Source organism: Danio rerio, chromosome 10 (genome assembly GCF_052040795.2).
Source record: "Danio rerio strain M-AB ecotype USA chromosome 10, GRCz13ab, whole genome shotgun sequence".
NCBI lineage: Eukaryota > Metazoa > Chordata > Actinopteri > Cypriniformes > Danionidae > Danio > Danio rerio.
This window is the reverse complement of record NC_141030.1, coordinates 15202695-15217580: the sequence shown is the minus strand read 5'-3', so window position 1 is coordinate 15217580 and position 14886 is coordinate 15202695. Positions and strand designations below refer to the sequence as shown.

Sequence of the window (14886 nt, the reverse complement as noted above, 5' to 3'; positions counted from 1 at the left end):
CTGGGGGGGCGCTGTAAAGGTTGTGGTAAACATGTATATGTTTGCAGTAATTAACATACATTTCTCCATTTGAAAACAGTGAAATTTTTGTAATTTTTATATTTTAATTAAGTTTAAATTAGTGCTGTATTTCCGAGTAGGGTCTGAAACAGTGGCATAACTTGTAGTAGAGGCAGAACTTGAAGTTATGGATACCCACATGTCACATTTGTGGTCGGCAAGATGGCCATGTAAATCCAACCAACCGTATACTTCATACTTGATGTGCTCAAAGTTGTCAGTGAGTTTTTAAATAAATTAATATAATAATATATCAAATGAATTGTGTGGATAAATTTTGAGAACTCATGAAAACATTTGGTTGAAATGTTCTCTTGTAAGTATTTCGCCATCTTGCCAACAACATCTTGTTGTGACATCTCACATGGTTCAATGGGATCTCCATAAAAGAAAGCTACCTGTTTCGGTAATGATAATAAAAAAGTCGTGTAACCATTTTGGCAGGAGAAAATTTTACATTAAACTGGAGAAATATAAAAGATCTTCTTTCCTGGCAGCCAACTGGCCCATGTGCTCCTTTATAAAAAATTTTAACTTTATTTAAACTCTTTATGTGTTTAAACAGCACTTTAAAGTGGTTGCGGAGGATGAGAATATCCGTCAAAGACACATCATTTTTCAGTTTTTTATAATTGTCGTTATACATGAATATTCTGTAAACTATTTGTTCTGTCATGTAAGATAATTTATTTGAACAATTCATTTGTTTTTATTCTAAAATGTTTATGCTAATTTGTTTAAATTACAACATAACACACATTTAAACGTACTTGGACACGTTTCGATAATGAGAATTTAAGTAGAAAATGCAGTAAAATGATTAAAAATAAATCATGTTGAAATTACACTTTGTGCTTCGTGGAGAACAGCGTTGTCTTTATTATGTTTTTTTTTTTTGTTTTTTTTTTTTAATTAACAAATTACTAAGTTTTATATTTAAAATCTCAAGTGCCATTTTGCTCTAAGGGTTTCGTGAGAATAACCCTCTTAAGGGTGCCGTCTCTTATTCTTGTTATCTTGACTAAGGTGATGAACGAACGCCTGACAACAACACAACAGAATAACTGAGCAAGCACTTAAAGTCAATTAAAATGGAAAGAAGGCAATCGGCAACAGAAATAAAGACAGAAGTCGATTATAACAGAAGGCTGCATTTGCAGCTTTAGTGTGATTTGTGGCAATTTTCAGAAATAAATAATGCTTTGTCTCTTCCTGACAATGCACATCAACAACACATTATTGACAAATATAAATTATGTGCAAAAAAAGGCATATAAATAAAATTAATATATACATCACTTACATAAACATAAAATAAATAAATAAAAAAAAAACAAAATGAGCATAATATAGAAAGGATCACAAAAAGCATTGGCTGGAGTTGGTCTACAGCTCCCTCTGCAGGTTTGACAAGGCAATGAAAACTGATTAAAGCATTTATCACCAAAGCAAAAAATAAATAAAAAATACAAATTATTAAAACATAATTTCCCTTGACGCCATAATGAATGAGTAAAAGCATAAACACACACGTTTCCACTGCTGTAGTTCAGGATGAAGTAAAGCTAATAAATGTTCTTCCTGATCCAGTAAACAATGAATAATAGTAATGAGTGAATAAAGACTATACTGCTTTATATATACACCAACAGTCAAAAGTTTGGATAACAACCTATGCCTCTAAAATATTTTAATTATTTAAAATGTGTTTCATATTTTCCTACAAACTGTGGCCATCTTAAGGGACAGTTCACCCATACTCTGAGTTTTTCTTCTGTTGAAAAACTGAAAAATGTCAGGGGGAAAAACTCTTATTGACTTACAGTATTTTTTGATCAAAAGAAGAAACTCAAAGGTAAAACCACTTGGCTGTGACTGCTAATCAAACTGAACACAACACACTTTTCAGATTGGATCCGCACAGCCTTTTTGTTGAATTTAAAGCCTGCATAACCGTAAAGTTGCTGAGACTTTTACTTCATTATATTGATGTGCTTGACACCTTAACTAAATTTTGAGTGGGAATGAGCTATCACTTTGCACATCATTCCCTCATAAAAAAGTAACGGTAAGAGGGGAGAGGTTAAGAATATTGTGGCGAAAGCAGTCAAACTGACATCAACAAAGAAGGACCGCCACTCCATAATGGAGAAGCAAGGACTTTGCTTAAAGATTATTAAATCAGTTTACCTTTTTTTTCTATGGACTAACTTGCTTAAGAATAACTTTTCACTGAACAAAGAAGTAAAAAATAAATAAATCGTTCACCTTAAGCACCAAACCTAGTTCCTGGAGGGCTCTGCACAGCCCAGTTTCAACCCTAATTAAGCTCACCTGATCAAACTAATTGAGCCCTTCAGGCTTGTTTGAAACCTCCAGGTAAAGCTGCGGCCACACCTGACTTATCTCCCGATAGACTTCCATTCATGCGCACGCGAATGCGTCAGACCGGAAACGCAGTGTCATGCGTCAAGTTTCGCAGGTTGCTGCGGTATAAAGCTTGGTATTCAAGCTTGGTAAACTCTGACCTGCGAAAACGCATCACTTGACAGCGTGAGACCAATCGAGGATCAAAACATGACCTCTCTGGACAGAAATTTAAAACATGGAGCAATCGCTCGCTTTTTTTATTGTCTAATCCCGCACCGTTTCGCATCGCTGTATGACAGAATTTCGCACACACAAACTCTAGTGTGACCGCAGCTTAAGTGTGTTGAGGCAGGGTTGGAACTAAACTGTGCAGAGCTGCAACCCTCCAGTAACTGGCTTTGACACCTGTGACCTAAAGGATAACAATGTGCACCGAAAAAACAAACATTGTACATTCAGATCTCACATGGACTTTAGGGATACATGTCCACCAAAGTGTTCATTTTATTAACCAGCCATTTTCTCTGTTGTCAATGAAAATAACGGCAGCAGCATAATGAAGAGTTGAGCGCTCAGTGTTTTTTAAAATGCTCTGACAGTTAAAGAAGCCATCAGCTGAGCATTTTTGGAAATAATTATGACATTTTTAGCTGCACAAAAATGCTTTGGTGGACACATATCTTAAAGGAGAAGTGCACTGCACTTTTTATGTTGCTAAGCAACCACTGTATCAAGGATATTGGTGCAGGAGCATGTGATTACAGGTTCTTTAACCACACAAACTTGACATCATTCAATTGCTTAGGCCCATATCAATTGGTTTTTTTGAGCAGCTAAAAAACGGTAGCATTTTTCTAAAGATGCTTATCTTTGAGTGCTTCTCCAACTGCCAAAGCTTTTAAAAAACTATTGGGTGCTCTTTGCTTTGTTTTAAACACACACTGAGTGCATTGATATGCTGTAGCCATTTTAAAAAGTGTGACACTTCCACTGACAACAATATAAAAAAAATGCTTAGCTCAGGAAAAAACTATTTTGTGGACCTGTGTTTTTAGAATGCAGAATGCTTACCACCAATAGAACACCATTTTAAAAAGGTGCTTATCCCAGCAAAAAAAAATAATATACTATATATATAATAATATATATATATATATACTTTCAAAATTCAAATTAATGTCTTGACCAAACAAAACATGATGAATCTATACAAATCTATAGCATTTTTGGAGTACAAAATAAAAGTTGAAAAATAGCCAAGAACAACTGAGCTGATCCAAAACATCTGACTGTTAGAATACATATAGAATGCATTGCTATGAATAGTATAAACACTATGCTCTACACTGTAAAACCTAACATTAAGCAATGTTGGACTAATAATTAAATCTGAAAACACGTCACGGTGAGTATTTAGTCCCATTTAAATTCAACCAAAATGAACCTTAGATGTGATGCATACACAAAGACACTTAATAACAGCTCTAACTAAATAACTATAAATTATAAGTGTTTGGAAAGTCGACACATCATATTTACAGTTATTCCAATGCCTGTGGCTAAAAAGGCAACAGTAATCGTCTGCAACAACAGCTTTGTTTATTCGGTCCCTAAACACTTTCCATTACAAACTAGCGGTGCAGTTCAAACACTCCAAAACACTAAAGAGACTCAATTCCTTCAAGAAATCCTAGAGATGTTGCAGACAAATAAACACAGCCTCAGTTTCACAAGCACAAACACCATCATTACTCACCATTCAGAGCATATATCCCTGAACATGTGTTACATTGTAAGTCTTAGAATTATTCTAGTGTCTGATTCCTTCAAAAAAATAAATGCATTATTTGGGTAGACAAGTCTATAACACTATAAGCTAAACATGACAACACTATGCTGAAGCTTTTAAATAAGGTTTGTAAGGGTGTTTACGAACCATCTACACCAGGGCTGGGTGATAATATTGAACATTCACACAATCTTTCAGGAGACACTTTTGTCACATTTTAGTTAATGTTTACACAACAAAGATATCTGTTTTCCAGGAGTTGTCAAAAAGTTACCCATTCACATGGATACACAAAATTAACTAAATATTGCTGTACTTTGCATGTCAAACCAGTAGTTGGCGATAAATAAGTAAAAACACTACACATTCACACGCAAATATAAATATGTAGTCCACAGTTCTTGTTATGAACGTGGCTTTAACTAATTTGGATTTTTGTCATTTACACAGTTAAAAAAAAGATATCAGTATCAGACTTAAAAACATACTTCGTGAAACCTGTTTTCAAAAGTAATTTTTTAGGCCACAAAAGTGTAAATTAATGGGCAAAATGTTAAGTAAAAAGTTTTCTGTTTTTAGTAGAAAACTGTCATGTAATTAAAAACTACTTTTATTAGCTATTAAAATAGCTATTAAAAGTAGCTATTATAAATGTTCTTTTATACTGAATATGATAACTTATGATAATGATGAAAATATAGTAAAACAATAAATAAATAAATAAATAAAGTGAAAACATTTCTGAAAACACAAGGCAAACTGTACGACCTATTTGCTGATTTTAGAAAAGAGCATTGTGCTGCGCTTCATATGTTGTTAGGCAACTACTGTATATCAATGTTCTTGGTGCTGGAGTCAGGCATTTTTCAGCACAGAGTTGATGTTTTTATCTGCAGGCACACCAAACAACCCATTAAAATGCAAGGTGCAGCAGACAGTTAAAATGCGAGGTGCAAAATACTCGCTGCCAATAGAAAACATTTAGAAAAGGTGCTTATGAATGCAAAAACTGCATTCGGCATGACATTGCAATACAATTTTGATTAAAACAAATTTTAGTCAATCAGAATCTATTCTGTTTTAAAAGAGTGCAAACACTTAAGAATGCAAACAATAAACTTGCAGAGTATCATTTTTTATAAAAAGAATGTTGCCATTGCATTGACAAGGACACTAATATTGTCATCTATACAGTTATATACCTTCAGAAGAAAAACTGTTATGGTTCAGACATATTGTTCTGCAAATTTCCATTGGGAAAATCTGGTTATTTCAACAGAAATCTCTACACTTGGAAATTTCAAGTAATGGCAAGATTATCCCAACATTTCACCAGTGACCACACCTTTACTATTACCTATACTGATTCAAAACAATAAACAATCTATTTACTTATCACTCAAATAGTGCTATTTACTATTGTATTGTATTAGTGACAAAATGTAATAAATTATTAACTATTAGGAACACAGACATTCATACTGAAAAGAATTATCACCCAACCCTGAACTACACCGCACCAAACTATTCACAGTCTCCACAGTCGACGTAACCTGATTTCACACTGATACCTGAACGTCTACAGCAGTCAGAAGTATCAAACACACTGACACAATCTCTCAAGAAGGAATAAAGTAGGAATGGCAAAGATGCAGAGCCAACGGCGATATTTCCAGCTTCACGTTTTGCAGGGAAAAGTAAAGAAAGGAAGCGAAATAGATTGTCTCAGACGTCAATAGCGACGCCGTGTTTGGTGGAGATCATGTCTCTGGTGCCGGTCAGATACATGAGCACTGAGCACAGATGAGGGAGTGTGGCTGTGATGGTTACGTACAGCCAGTATGAGATTGGTGCTGTGTTGCCGAATGGACAGACCCAGAGGCCGTGGCGAACCCCGTCCCGGATGTGGTGCGATGTCAGCGAGATGAAAAGCATCCAGGGCAGAGAGCACCAGGAGTCTTTGAGCCGGCAGGCCCACATGAGGAGGCGCAGAGAGAAGCAGAGCGCTGGGATCAAGGTAGAGCAGTGCAGAGGAGGCCTGTGTGGCAGATTCACAGCAGCCTGGCAAAAACAGACCACACTTATTAGCAGAGAAAAATAAACATTATATGTTATATATGCAAAAAGAAGCCAGGTATGGGTTTCGATTCAAATCAATCCACAAGATAGAATATTGATTAAAATGCAAATGTTTTTATGATATTTCTAAAAATGATCAGTAGCATTTTTCATGTGCACAGATACATAAAAAACATGCCCGTTTAATTCAGATGCATGATGGAACAAAAAAATAGTCAAATTATCAGAAAATATTTACTTCCCAGAAGGTGATGTGGATGTGAAGTGGCCAAGATTATCCAAAGGAAATTAAGTACCTGTGCACATTTAAACTTTGTAGTTGCTTTCAAACATTTACCCTCACTCTAAACAGTAACACTTGCTAGAGAATAGACTATTTATGTTGTTTCCTGATAAAATAAAATGTGAATGCTAAGTAGATGTTGTTTGCAGGTGTCCTGTTATAATGTTGTGTTCAAGCCCGATAATTCTGACCATAACTTAATGTTAGGGATGTAACGGTATTGTAAATACCGTCATACCGCAATAATAATTTTTTTCGATATTACCGAAGTGGCATGACTCGGTAAAACTATAGGTCTTCTGAGAAAATTTGTTCAGGCGAATGAAGCGAACGGGAGGTAGCGAAAACTACAATTCCCATCAGCCCAGGGGTGGCCATCATCCCTTGCGGTCTGTTGTCGCTACAGATACAGTAATGCGGAAATGGAGTGTGCTGCTAGAAGCGGGCATCAAAAAGAGCTGGAAATGATCGAACCTGAAGCGGGTGTTGTCGCCGCACGCGTACTGAATAGCCGTGTTGTCGCGCACGTTCTGATCAGCTGTGTTGTGGCGCGCGTACTGTAAAGCGGGGAGGGGGGGGTCGAGCGCGCATACTCAAGAGCGGTGTGGTCGCGCGCCTAATGAAGGGCGGGACGGAGGGTGTGACACAGCACACTGTTCAGATTGATACAGACATGAGACCTCTATCTCACTCATGGCTTGTCCTCTCAAGTGGGGGAAAGACAATGCACAACGTTACCCACTGCTGTCAACCTGGGCCAAGTCATATCTCTATGTCACAGAAACCTCAGTCCCAAATAAGAGGGTTTTTTTCTGTTTCAGGGGACATCTTAAATGCCCAGAGATACCAGCTTTTACCAGATTATATTTATATGATCATTTTCCTTAAAGCCCATCTCTATCTAAGTGAGTGAGTGATTAAATGTTGAATGTGATGAGTTTTCAACAATACTAAATTGAAACTTTATTTTTTTTACATGGTTTAATAATTTTTTTGTCATTAAAATTGAAGTTCCTGTTTCAAAGCTTACAGATTGATGGCTAATTTGTATGTCATTGACACTTTTGGCACTTTTTTGGAGTATTTTCATAAGTTTTGTTTTTTTCCTGTAAATGATTCAATAAATACCGTACCGTGACATTCATACCGAGGTATTACCGTACCGTGAAATTCTGATACTGTTACATCCCTACTTAATGTCCATTACAAAGTAGGCAAAATTCCAATGCCCTGACAGCGGCAAATATCTCTGGTTGTAAATTTAACTTGAATACACTATTTATGTTGAGATTTAAATACATATCCCTATAACGTTTTAATAGTTAAAATATGTTTTTTCTACTTGTTCATACACTTACGCAGTACTTTAAAAATAAAAGTGCTTAATACACTTCTTTTGAAATCATCATTGATTTTTGTGTATACCAATGCGACTATTTATGATTAATCCCAGACAATTATGCGATAAATTGTGGTTTAAAATATTAATAATAATAATAACAATAATGAACTGTTGGCTAGCACTAGTTTGAACATCTATTTTTTGTTGAACCTCGTATAACAAATTTAATTAGCATGTTTTCATGACATTGTCATTTTTATTCAAATCAATTAAGCATGTCCAGATTCACATAATTATTTTCAGACTTAATTAATAAATAAATTTTTAATCGGTCAGTAACTAAGATACATCGAGCAAAATCATTTCTTTTTTTTTTCTTTTGATGATTCATATTATTGCATATACTGTACAATATGTATTACTATTGACCTTATTCTGCAATGTGGTAATGTACTCTTTTTTTGTGATAGTTTTAGTACTTTTGATTCAGTTTCCATTGAGAGAAATTACTAGGAATAATAAAGAGCAAAAAACAGTAAAACTACTATCTCTACAAACAAGTGTGTTCAAGGCATAAAACATAAAAAGTAGAATAATATAATAAGAAAAACTCAGTTTGCAAAATCAAGCAGTAGGGCTGGATGATTTGGTCTAAAATCAAAATCTTGATTAATTGAACAGTTTAACTCGATTACGATAAATGAACAATTAATATCTTTTTACATAAATATTTTTTGCCCTCATAATTCACTGATTTTGTACAATAAATATGTTCACATATTACAAGGCAAGTGAGAGATTTCTGAATGAAGGGTGCATTACTTATTTTTAAAATAATTGAAGGAAACGAACACTATGACTATTTATTGAATGTAAACATTGAACAACTGAAAATGAAACACACATTGCCTAAAATGAACAGTCACTTTTTTCTTATAAAAAACTGACTTGCACTTTTGGAAACAAAATTAAATTATTTTGAATGTTTTTCATATTAATAGTAGAAAATAAGCAGAATTTCTTCTTAATAAAATATTTTGCATATCCTGTAAATAATATTTTAAACATGCATTTCTTGAATCTTCTGTAAACATATATTTTGTTGTAAATAATAAGTTTAATGTAATAGAAAATATGCCATCTCGAGGCATCTCTTGAACAGCTTCAAATCAGCATCAATGAAGTGCAAAGTAAGGCTCAAGAATGGGTCCATCGTCCTAATTCAACAGATCCACAGTTGCCACAGAAGTATAAATAAAGGCTTAACATAGCGGGGTCACGTGACTCCGCAACGCGGTAGGGAAAGTAATTGAAAAAATTTACCTTGACAAATTAGATTGATTATAACTTCTGAATTTTGAAGCTATTTCGATTTCGATTAATCGCCTAGGACTATCAAGCAGCATAACGGGCTGTTTTTAACGTTTAAAATTAATGGAAGTGAATGAGACTAGAAGTCTCGAGCCAAAAGTTATACAAAGGCAGCACCCGCTTTAACAAGTAGAATAAATACAATAGACCAGGCTTGTTTTGTTTTTACCTTTCCTGAATTTGTTAAATTTTAAAATAAAAGAAGACATTTCTCTTGACGATAATCTTAATATTTCATATTGTGCTAATAAAATAAACAAAGAGGACTCACTTTGATTGACAATGATCCAGCCATGTAGAAGTGGTCCAGGTCAATGACCGAGGCCAGAAACCCGGCCAGGATGACTTCATAGAAGTCACTTTTCTTCCTCAAGCCGATCACGATGGCCCAAGACCACAGACCAATGATGGCGTGGACAGTGTTATCGAAAAGAGCCCTGAGCCACAGATGATGCTGGATGAAGGGTAGCGTCAGGAAGTGGTCAGCGACGAAACAGAAAGCGCCTAGGCCTGCGCTGGCGAACAGAGAGGCAGTGCTGAAGGTCTGGAGTAGCGCCTGCGCTTTCTCTGTCTCCACGGCAAGATTCAGAGGCACAGCCATACCTATAGATGAGGAGTCCAGCTTGGAGTAAAAGCCCCTCATCGCTGGCCTCTTCCATGGAGGGGTCAGAAACCTGATGTACTGGAAGACAAAAGCAGATTCCAATGAAAGCAGACAATAAACATATGGGGCTCTATTTTGACGGTCCATGCGCAGAGCGCAAAACGCAGGGCGCAAATGCTTTCAGGGCGGGCCAGGACCCGTGAAATCTGTCTTGCGCCAAGGTGCATGGTCTAAAAGGGTTGAGTTTATTTTCTCAATGAGTTATAGGTGTGTTTTGAGAATAAACCAATTAGAGTCTCATCTCCCATTCTCTTTAAGACCCAGCTGCATCACGCCAAAAGTGCATTCGCTATTTACGGGACGCAATATAAGTCTACGTGGAAAAAAATGGGCATTTCACAAGCAAACAGTTAACAGTTGACAGTTTTTTAACAGAAAACTGTTAAACAGAGCATCTACTGCGTGAGAATGAAAGATAAATGATCTACTTTCACTTTCGCTCTTGGATAGGGAAACCTGTATGCACAGACATCAATTAGTCTATAAATAATTAATTTCATTTGTTAAGTGCAAAGATTTGTTTCAAAACTATTTCTAAATTCAGTTCTAATTTCTAGCAAACGAATAAATGAACAATAATGACCAAGTGTGGTCAAAATACTGAGTTATTTCCAAATACACCTGCCATGCCCCATATGGTCTAAAACCTGGCAGGTGGGCAAATCTAAGCTTGTTTTTAATAAAACAAATATAAATATGGATATAATAAATAATACTGCTAATAATAATAACATTATACAAAAGCAAATTGTTATGAATGAACTGAAAAAGCCTCCCGAGATAAAGAAGACATAAAAGCAGTGATTTATTCATATTTATGTATGCTAGAAAATAATATGTAATATTTTAATCCTTTATATTTATCCTATATCTATTCTTATTATATCCTATATATATCCTTAATATTTAATTTTTTTCATATGTAAAGATATTTGCCTATTGCTCTCTTGTGCGTATTAAGCAGTGCGTAAGCGATGCGCAGAGTTTAGACCAGGTTAGTTTAGGTCTAATGAACAATCTATTATAGTTTCTCAAAATAGCAACGCGCCAGCGGTCCACTTTAGAACGCCTTCCTTTTTAGACCAGAACGCCTATGGGCGCACAAATGAGCGCTAATGCATTTGCTATTTAAACAGCGTAGCGCAATGCCTCAAAACCACTCTTGCGCCAAGCTGAAACTACCAAAAGACTTTTGCGCCGCGTATTGCGCCAAACTGCGCCGGGTATATGATAGAGCCCATAATGTTAAAATGCCATTGATTTACTAATGATATAGGCGACTTTTTTCTATTGAAGATTTTAAGCTGAAACATTGGTTCTTGGTGGTTCATAAAATGCAACTCGGTGGCTTTGGGCAGAAAATAAATAAATAAATAAATAAATAAATAAATAAATAAATAAATAAATAAATAAATAAATAAAATATATATACACACACAGTCAAATTAAAATTACTTTTCTATACACACCAGCAGACATGTTCCAATAATGCTTGTTTTTAGCTTCTGTTTAATTATTTTTGAAAATTTACAAACAAATAACATCCATGGAATGTTGCAGGTTGATTATCTCAGACTACTGCAGCAAGGTTATTTTGAATAGCTTAAAATAACCTATACAGAATGCTAATATTGCAACAAAACAATGAATTCCCAGAACTTTGCAGGGGGAATAATTTTAAATTACCCAAAAAATAACCTTATCAAAAATCATTAAATAAAAGAATGTTCACTTGTAGTTTTACAACCTAATCATTTTCTAGAATTTCTACGGGTCATTTGTAGGGTTGTTTATAACCGTGTGAACTAACCTAACAATTAGGGCTGTCACAATATTCAATGTATCGACCTACCGCACAACACATATACATGACCTCAATCATTTTTGGTGCAATATACACTCACCGGACACTTCATTAGGTACATCTTACTAATACCAGGTGGGACCCCCTTATGCCTTTAGAACTGTCTTAATGTATCGAGTCATACATTCAACAAGGATTGGCATCCAGTGTGGTCTTCTGCTGCTGTAGCCCATCTGCCCTCAAGGTTGGACATGTTGCACATTCAGAGATGCTCTTCGGCATACCTCGGTTGTAACAAGTGGTTACTGTTGCCTTTCTATCAACTCAAACCAGTCTGACCATTCTCCTCTGACATCAACAAGGCATTTGTGCCCACTGAACTGCCACTCACTGGATATTTTCTCTTTTTTGGACCACTCTTTGTAAACCCTAAAGATGGTTGTGTGTGAAAATCCCAGTAGATGAGCAGTTTCTGAAATACTCAAACCAGCCCTCTGGCACCAACAACCATGCCACATTCAAATTCACTTAAATCAACTTTCTTCCCCATTCTGATGCTCAGTTTGAACTGCAGCAGATCATCTTGACCATGTCTACGTGGCTAAATGAGTTGCTGCCATGTGATTGGCTGATTAGAAATGAGCAGTTGGACAGGTGTACCTAAAAAAGTGACCGGTGAGTGTATATCGCTCATGTATACAAAGCAATTCTAGCAACATTTTAACTGATTTTGCAACATCTCTATTGTTAGTATGGTTAAATAAACATTACTCAATTTACTGCAAATTACCCAAGTATATTTTCAAGTGAGGGCCTGACAATTGAAAGTAGATCTGGTAGCAGATATCGCAGCCTCTATTACTTGTTACCTTGCACTTTTTTGTTAACATTTATTATTTAATTTAAGTTTATTTAGTTTTTCAAATTCTGATTCTAATGCCTCATTATTAAATTGTTAAAATGATTGTAATTAATTGAAATATTCTTAAAAATATTATGTGTTCTTAGGAAGAGTGTATTGTGATAATATTATATGGTCATTCTGCTATTATATAATGAGTGGCATAAAATGGTCTTAAAATTACAATAATATTGTCTATCGCAATATATTTTGGTGCAATATATCGTACAACAAAAAACAGATATTGTGACAGGCCTACAAACGATTCTATATGTTCACATAATTAGCTGCAAAATGTAGTCAAAACATGTTCTATTGATTATATTAATCCAATTGTATAGTGAAAAAAAATATTACAAGTGTTAAATGTAGAGGGAAATTTAAACAGGGATCAAACCTGTGGGTTTATTCGGTTTCTTTAATATGTCTCTAATCTGAACACACTTTTCCACAATCTTTCTGATAATTCTCCAGTACATGCATTCTTTAATAAAAACACACACTCGCATTATTTAAAAAGCAATGCCCATTTCATTTCAATTATTTATAAACGTTATAAATGTTTTTTATTAAATAATTGCTGGTGGTATTTTAGATATTGGATAGATTTGTCAAGCATAATAATGTAAAAGCAAAAAAGAAAAAAAAGTTGTCTTTTTTAACAATTCACTAAAAGGGAATATTAGGAAAATGTTGTTATAATTTTCTAAAAAGTAAAAAAATATATATAACATTATCAAAAACAAACCTTAATAAAAGTATGTTCAGTGATTTTCTTTTTTTTAATTAAGAAGAGGCCAATGAGCTTATGATGTGGATTAAAAGTCATAAAATTGTAAAAAAGAGAAATGCATAAACAAAAGTTATGTTTTTTGCACAGACTTCACAGGACTACAATGTGCTTTTTATTTTGTTTTAACCACAAACCGTTTTGTCTCTAAAATTGCTGGTAGACTGTAACTTGTATAGTATAAATTACCAAGGACCATGATTTAAGCTAAAAATCTTCTTTAACGTTCTGCTGACTAAATAAATGAATAAAAACTACATATTACATATTCAACTACATATTTAATGGCCTGTGCGTAAGTGTGAATTAACCATTTATTATAATTTTGAGGTAAATTATTCAGTACACCAAGGTTCTGTTTATTTATAAAAGCAGATGTAATGGCAGTATTTCATAAATATAAAAATGACTAAGCACAGATCAGTGAATGATGACTCCATGATATTTCATGACTATGACAACAAATTGTTAATTAAATGGTCACCAGAGTTAGGTGTACACATATGTAACTGTTACTTACATAAATATTTATTTACTCAAAGACGCTCTTAAAAACAACGTGTAAACCTTCAAACAGTGGGGAGAAAGTCAACCCGTTACAGGTTTACTAAGAAAAAGAATCCAAACGAAAACGTTACATTTCATAATGAATGCATTAAATAATGAAGGCATGCAGCCTGTCGAGATATTTAACATTTAACGTGATTGTTTTAAGTCTTATTTTTAGCAAAATAACACTGATATTCTGCGTGTACTATAAAATAAATTCAAATTACTCTATTGTTGGTACAATTGGATATCTTGGTCTAGCAAGGTTTAATAAAAAGAGTATTAGCTTTGAAGCTAACTAGCTTATCAGCTAATCCATAGCTCAAGGTACATTAAATTTATTAGCCAACATAACAACGTCCGCATAAACTGATTCAACGGCACTGTTCTCCTCTAGTTTTAGACATGGCTACAATGACCAAAATAAGGCACTAATAGGTACTGTTTCCTCACCTCATCTCATTCCCCTCACCGGTCTGACGGACTGTTTGTTCTCTTGTAATGTTTGAATCGCGAATCACTGAATCGGTTCCTTACTGCTTCGTAAAGCTTTGAAATCTTTGCGAATCGTTTGTTTAAAACAAGTGACTCGGTCATTCGGAGCGCGTATCATCAAACCACAAAAGTAAACAAATTTCTGTAAACGAGATTTCGTTGCGTCATTTGATTCAAAAATGCAAAAAAATTGTAGATAATGTGCACATTTGCTGATACTGCATGTGATAAAAGTTCAGTATATTTTTTTTAAATAACAGTTTTATGACAAGTTTTTTAAAATGCAAAATAAGAGTTTTTGTTGTGTCATAAAGAAACTTTAACAGAATAATAAAAAAGTAACTTAAATAATAATAAAAAAATAATTTGATTAAATGTTATATTAATTT

At 34.5% G+C, this 14886-nt stretch overlaps 1 protein-coding gene across 3 annotated transcripts; it reads right to left on the bottom strand.

The window, feature by feature from the left end:
• Positions 1 to 572: 572 nt before the first annotated feature.
• tmem267 (transmembrane protein 267) lies at positions 573 to 14529 on the bottom strand. 3 transcript variants are annotated; one of them, NM_001003574.2, is given in 4 exon segments: positions 573 to 2855; positions 2896 to 6280; positions 9566 to 9976; positions 14456 to 14529. In NM_001003574.2, coding segments are annotated over 2 exon segments (708 nt in total). In that variant the 5' UTR covers positions 9938 to 9976; positions 14456 to 14529; the 3' UTR covers positions 573 to 2855; positions 2896 to 5944.
• Between the last annotated feature and the right edge of the window lie 357 nt (positions 14530 to 14886).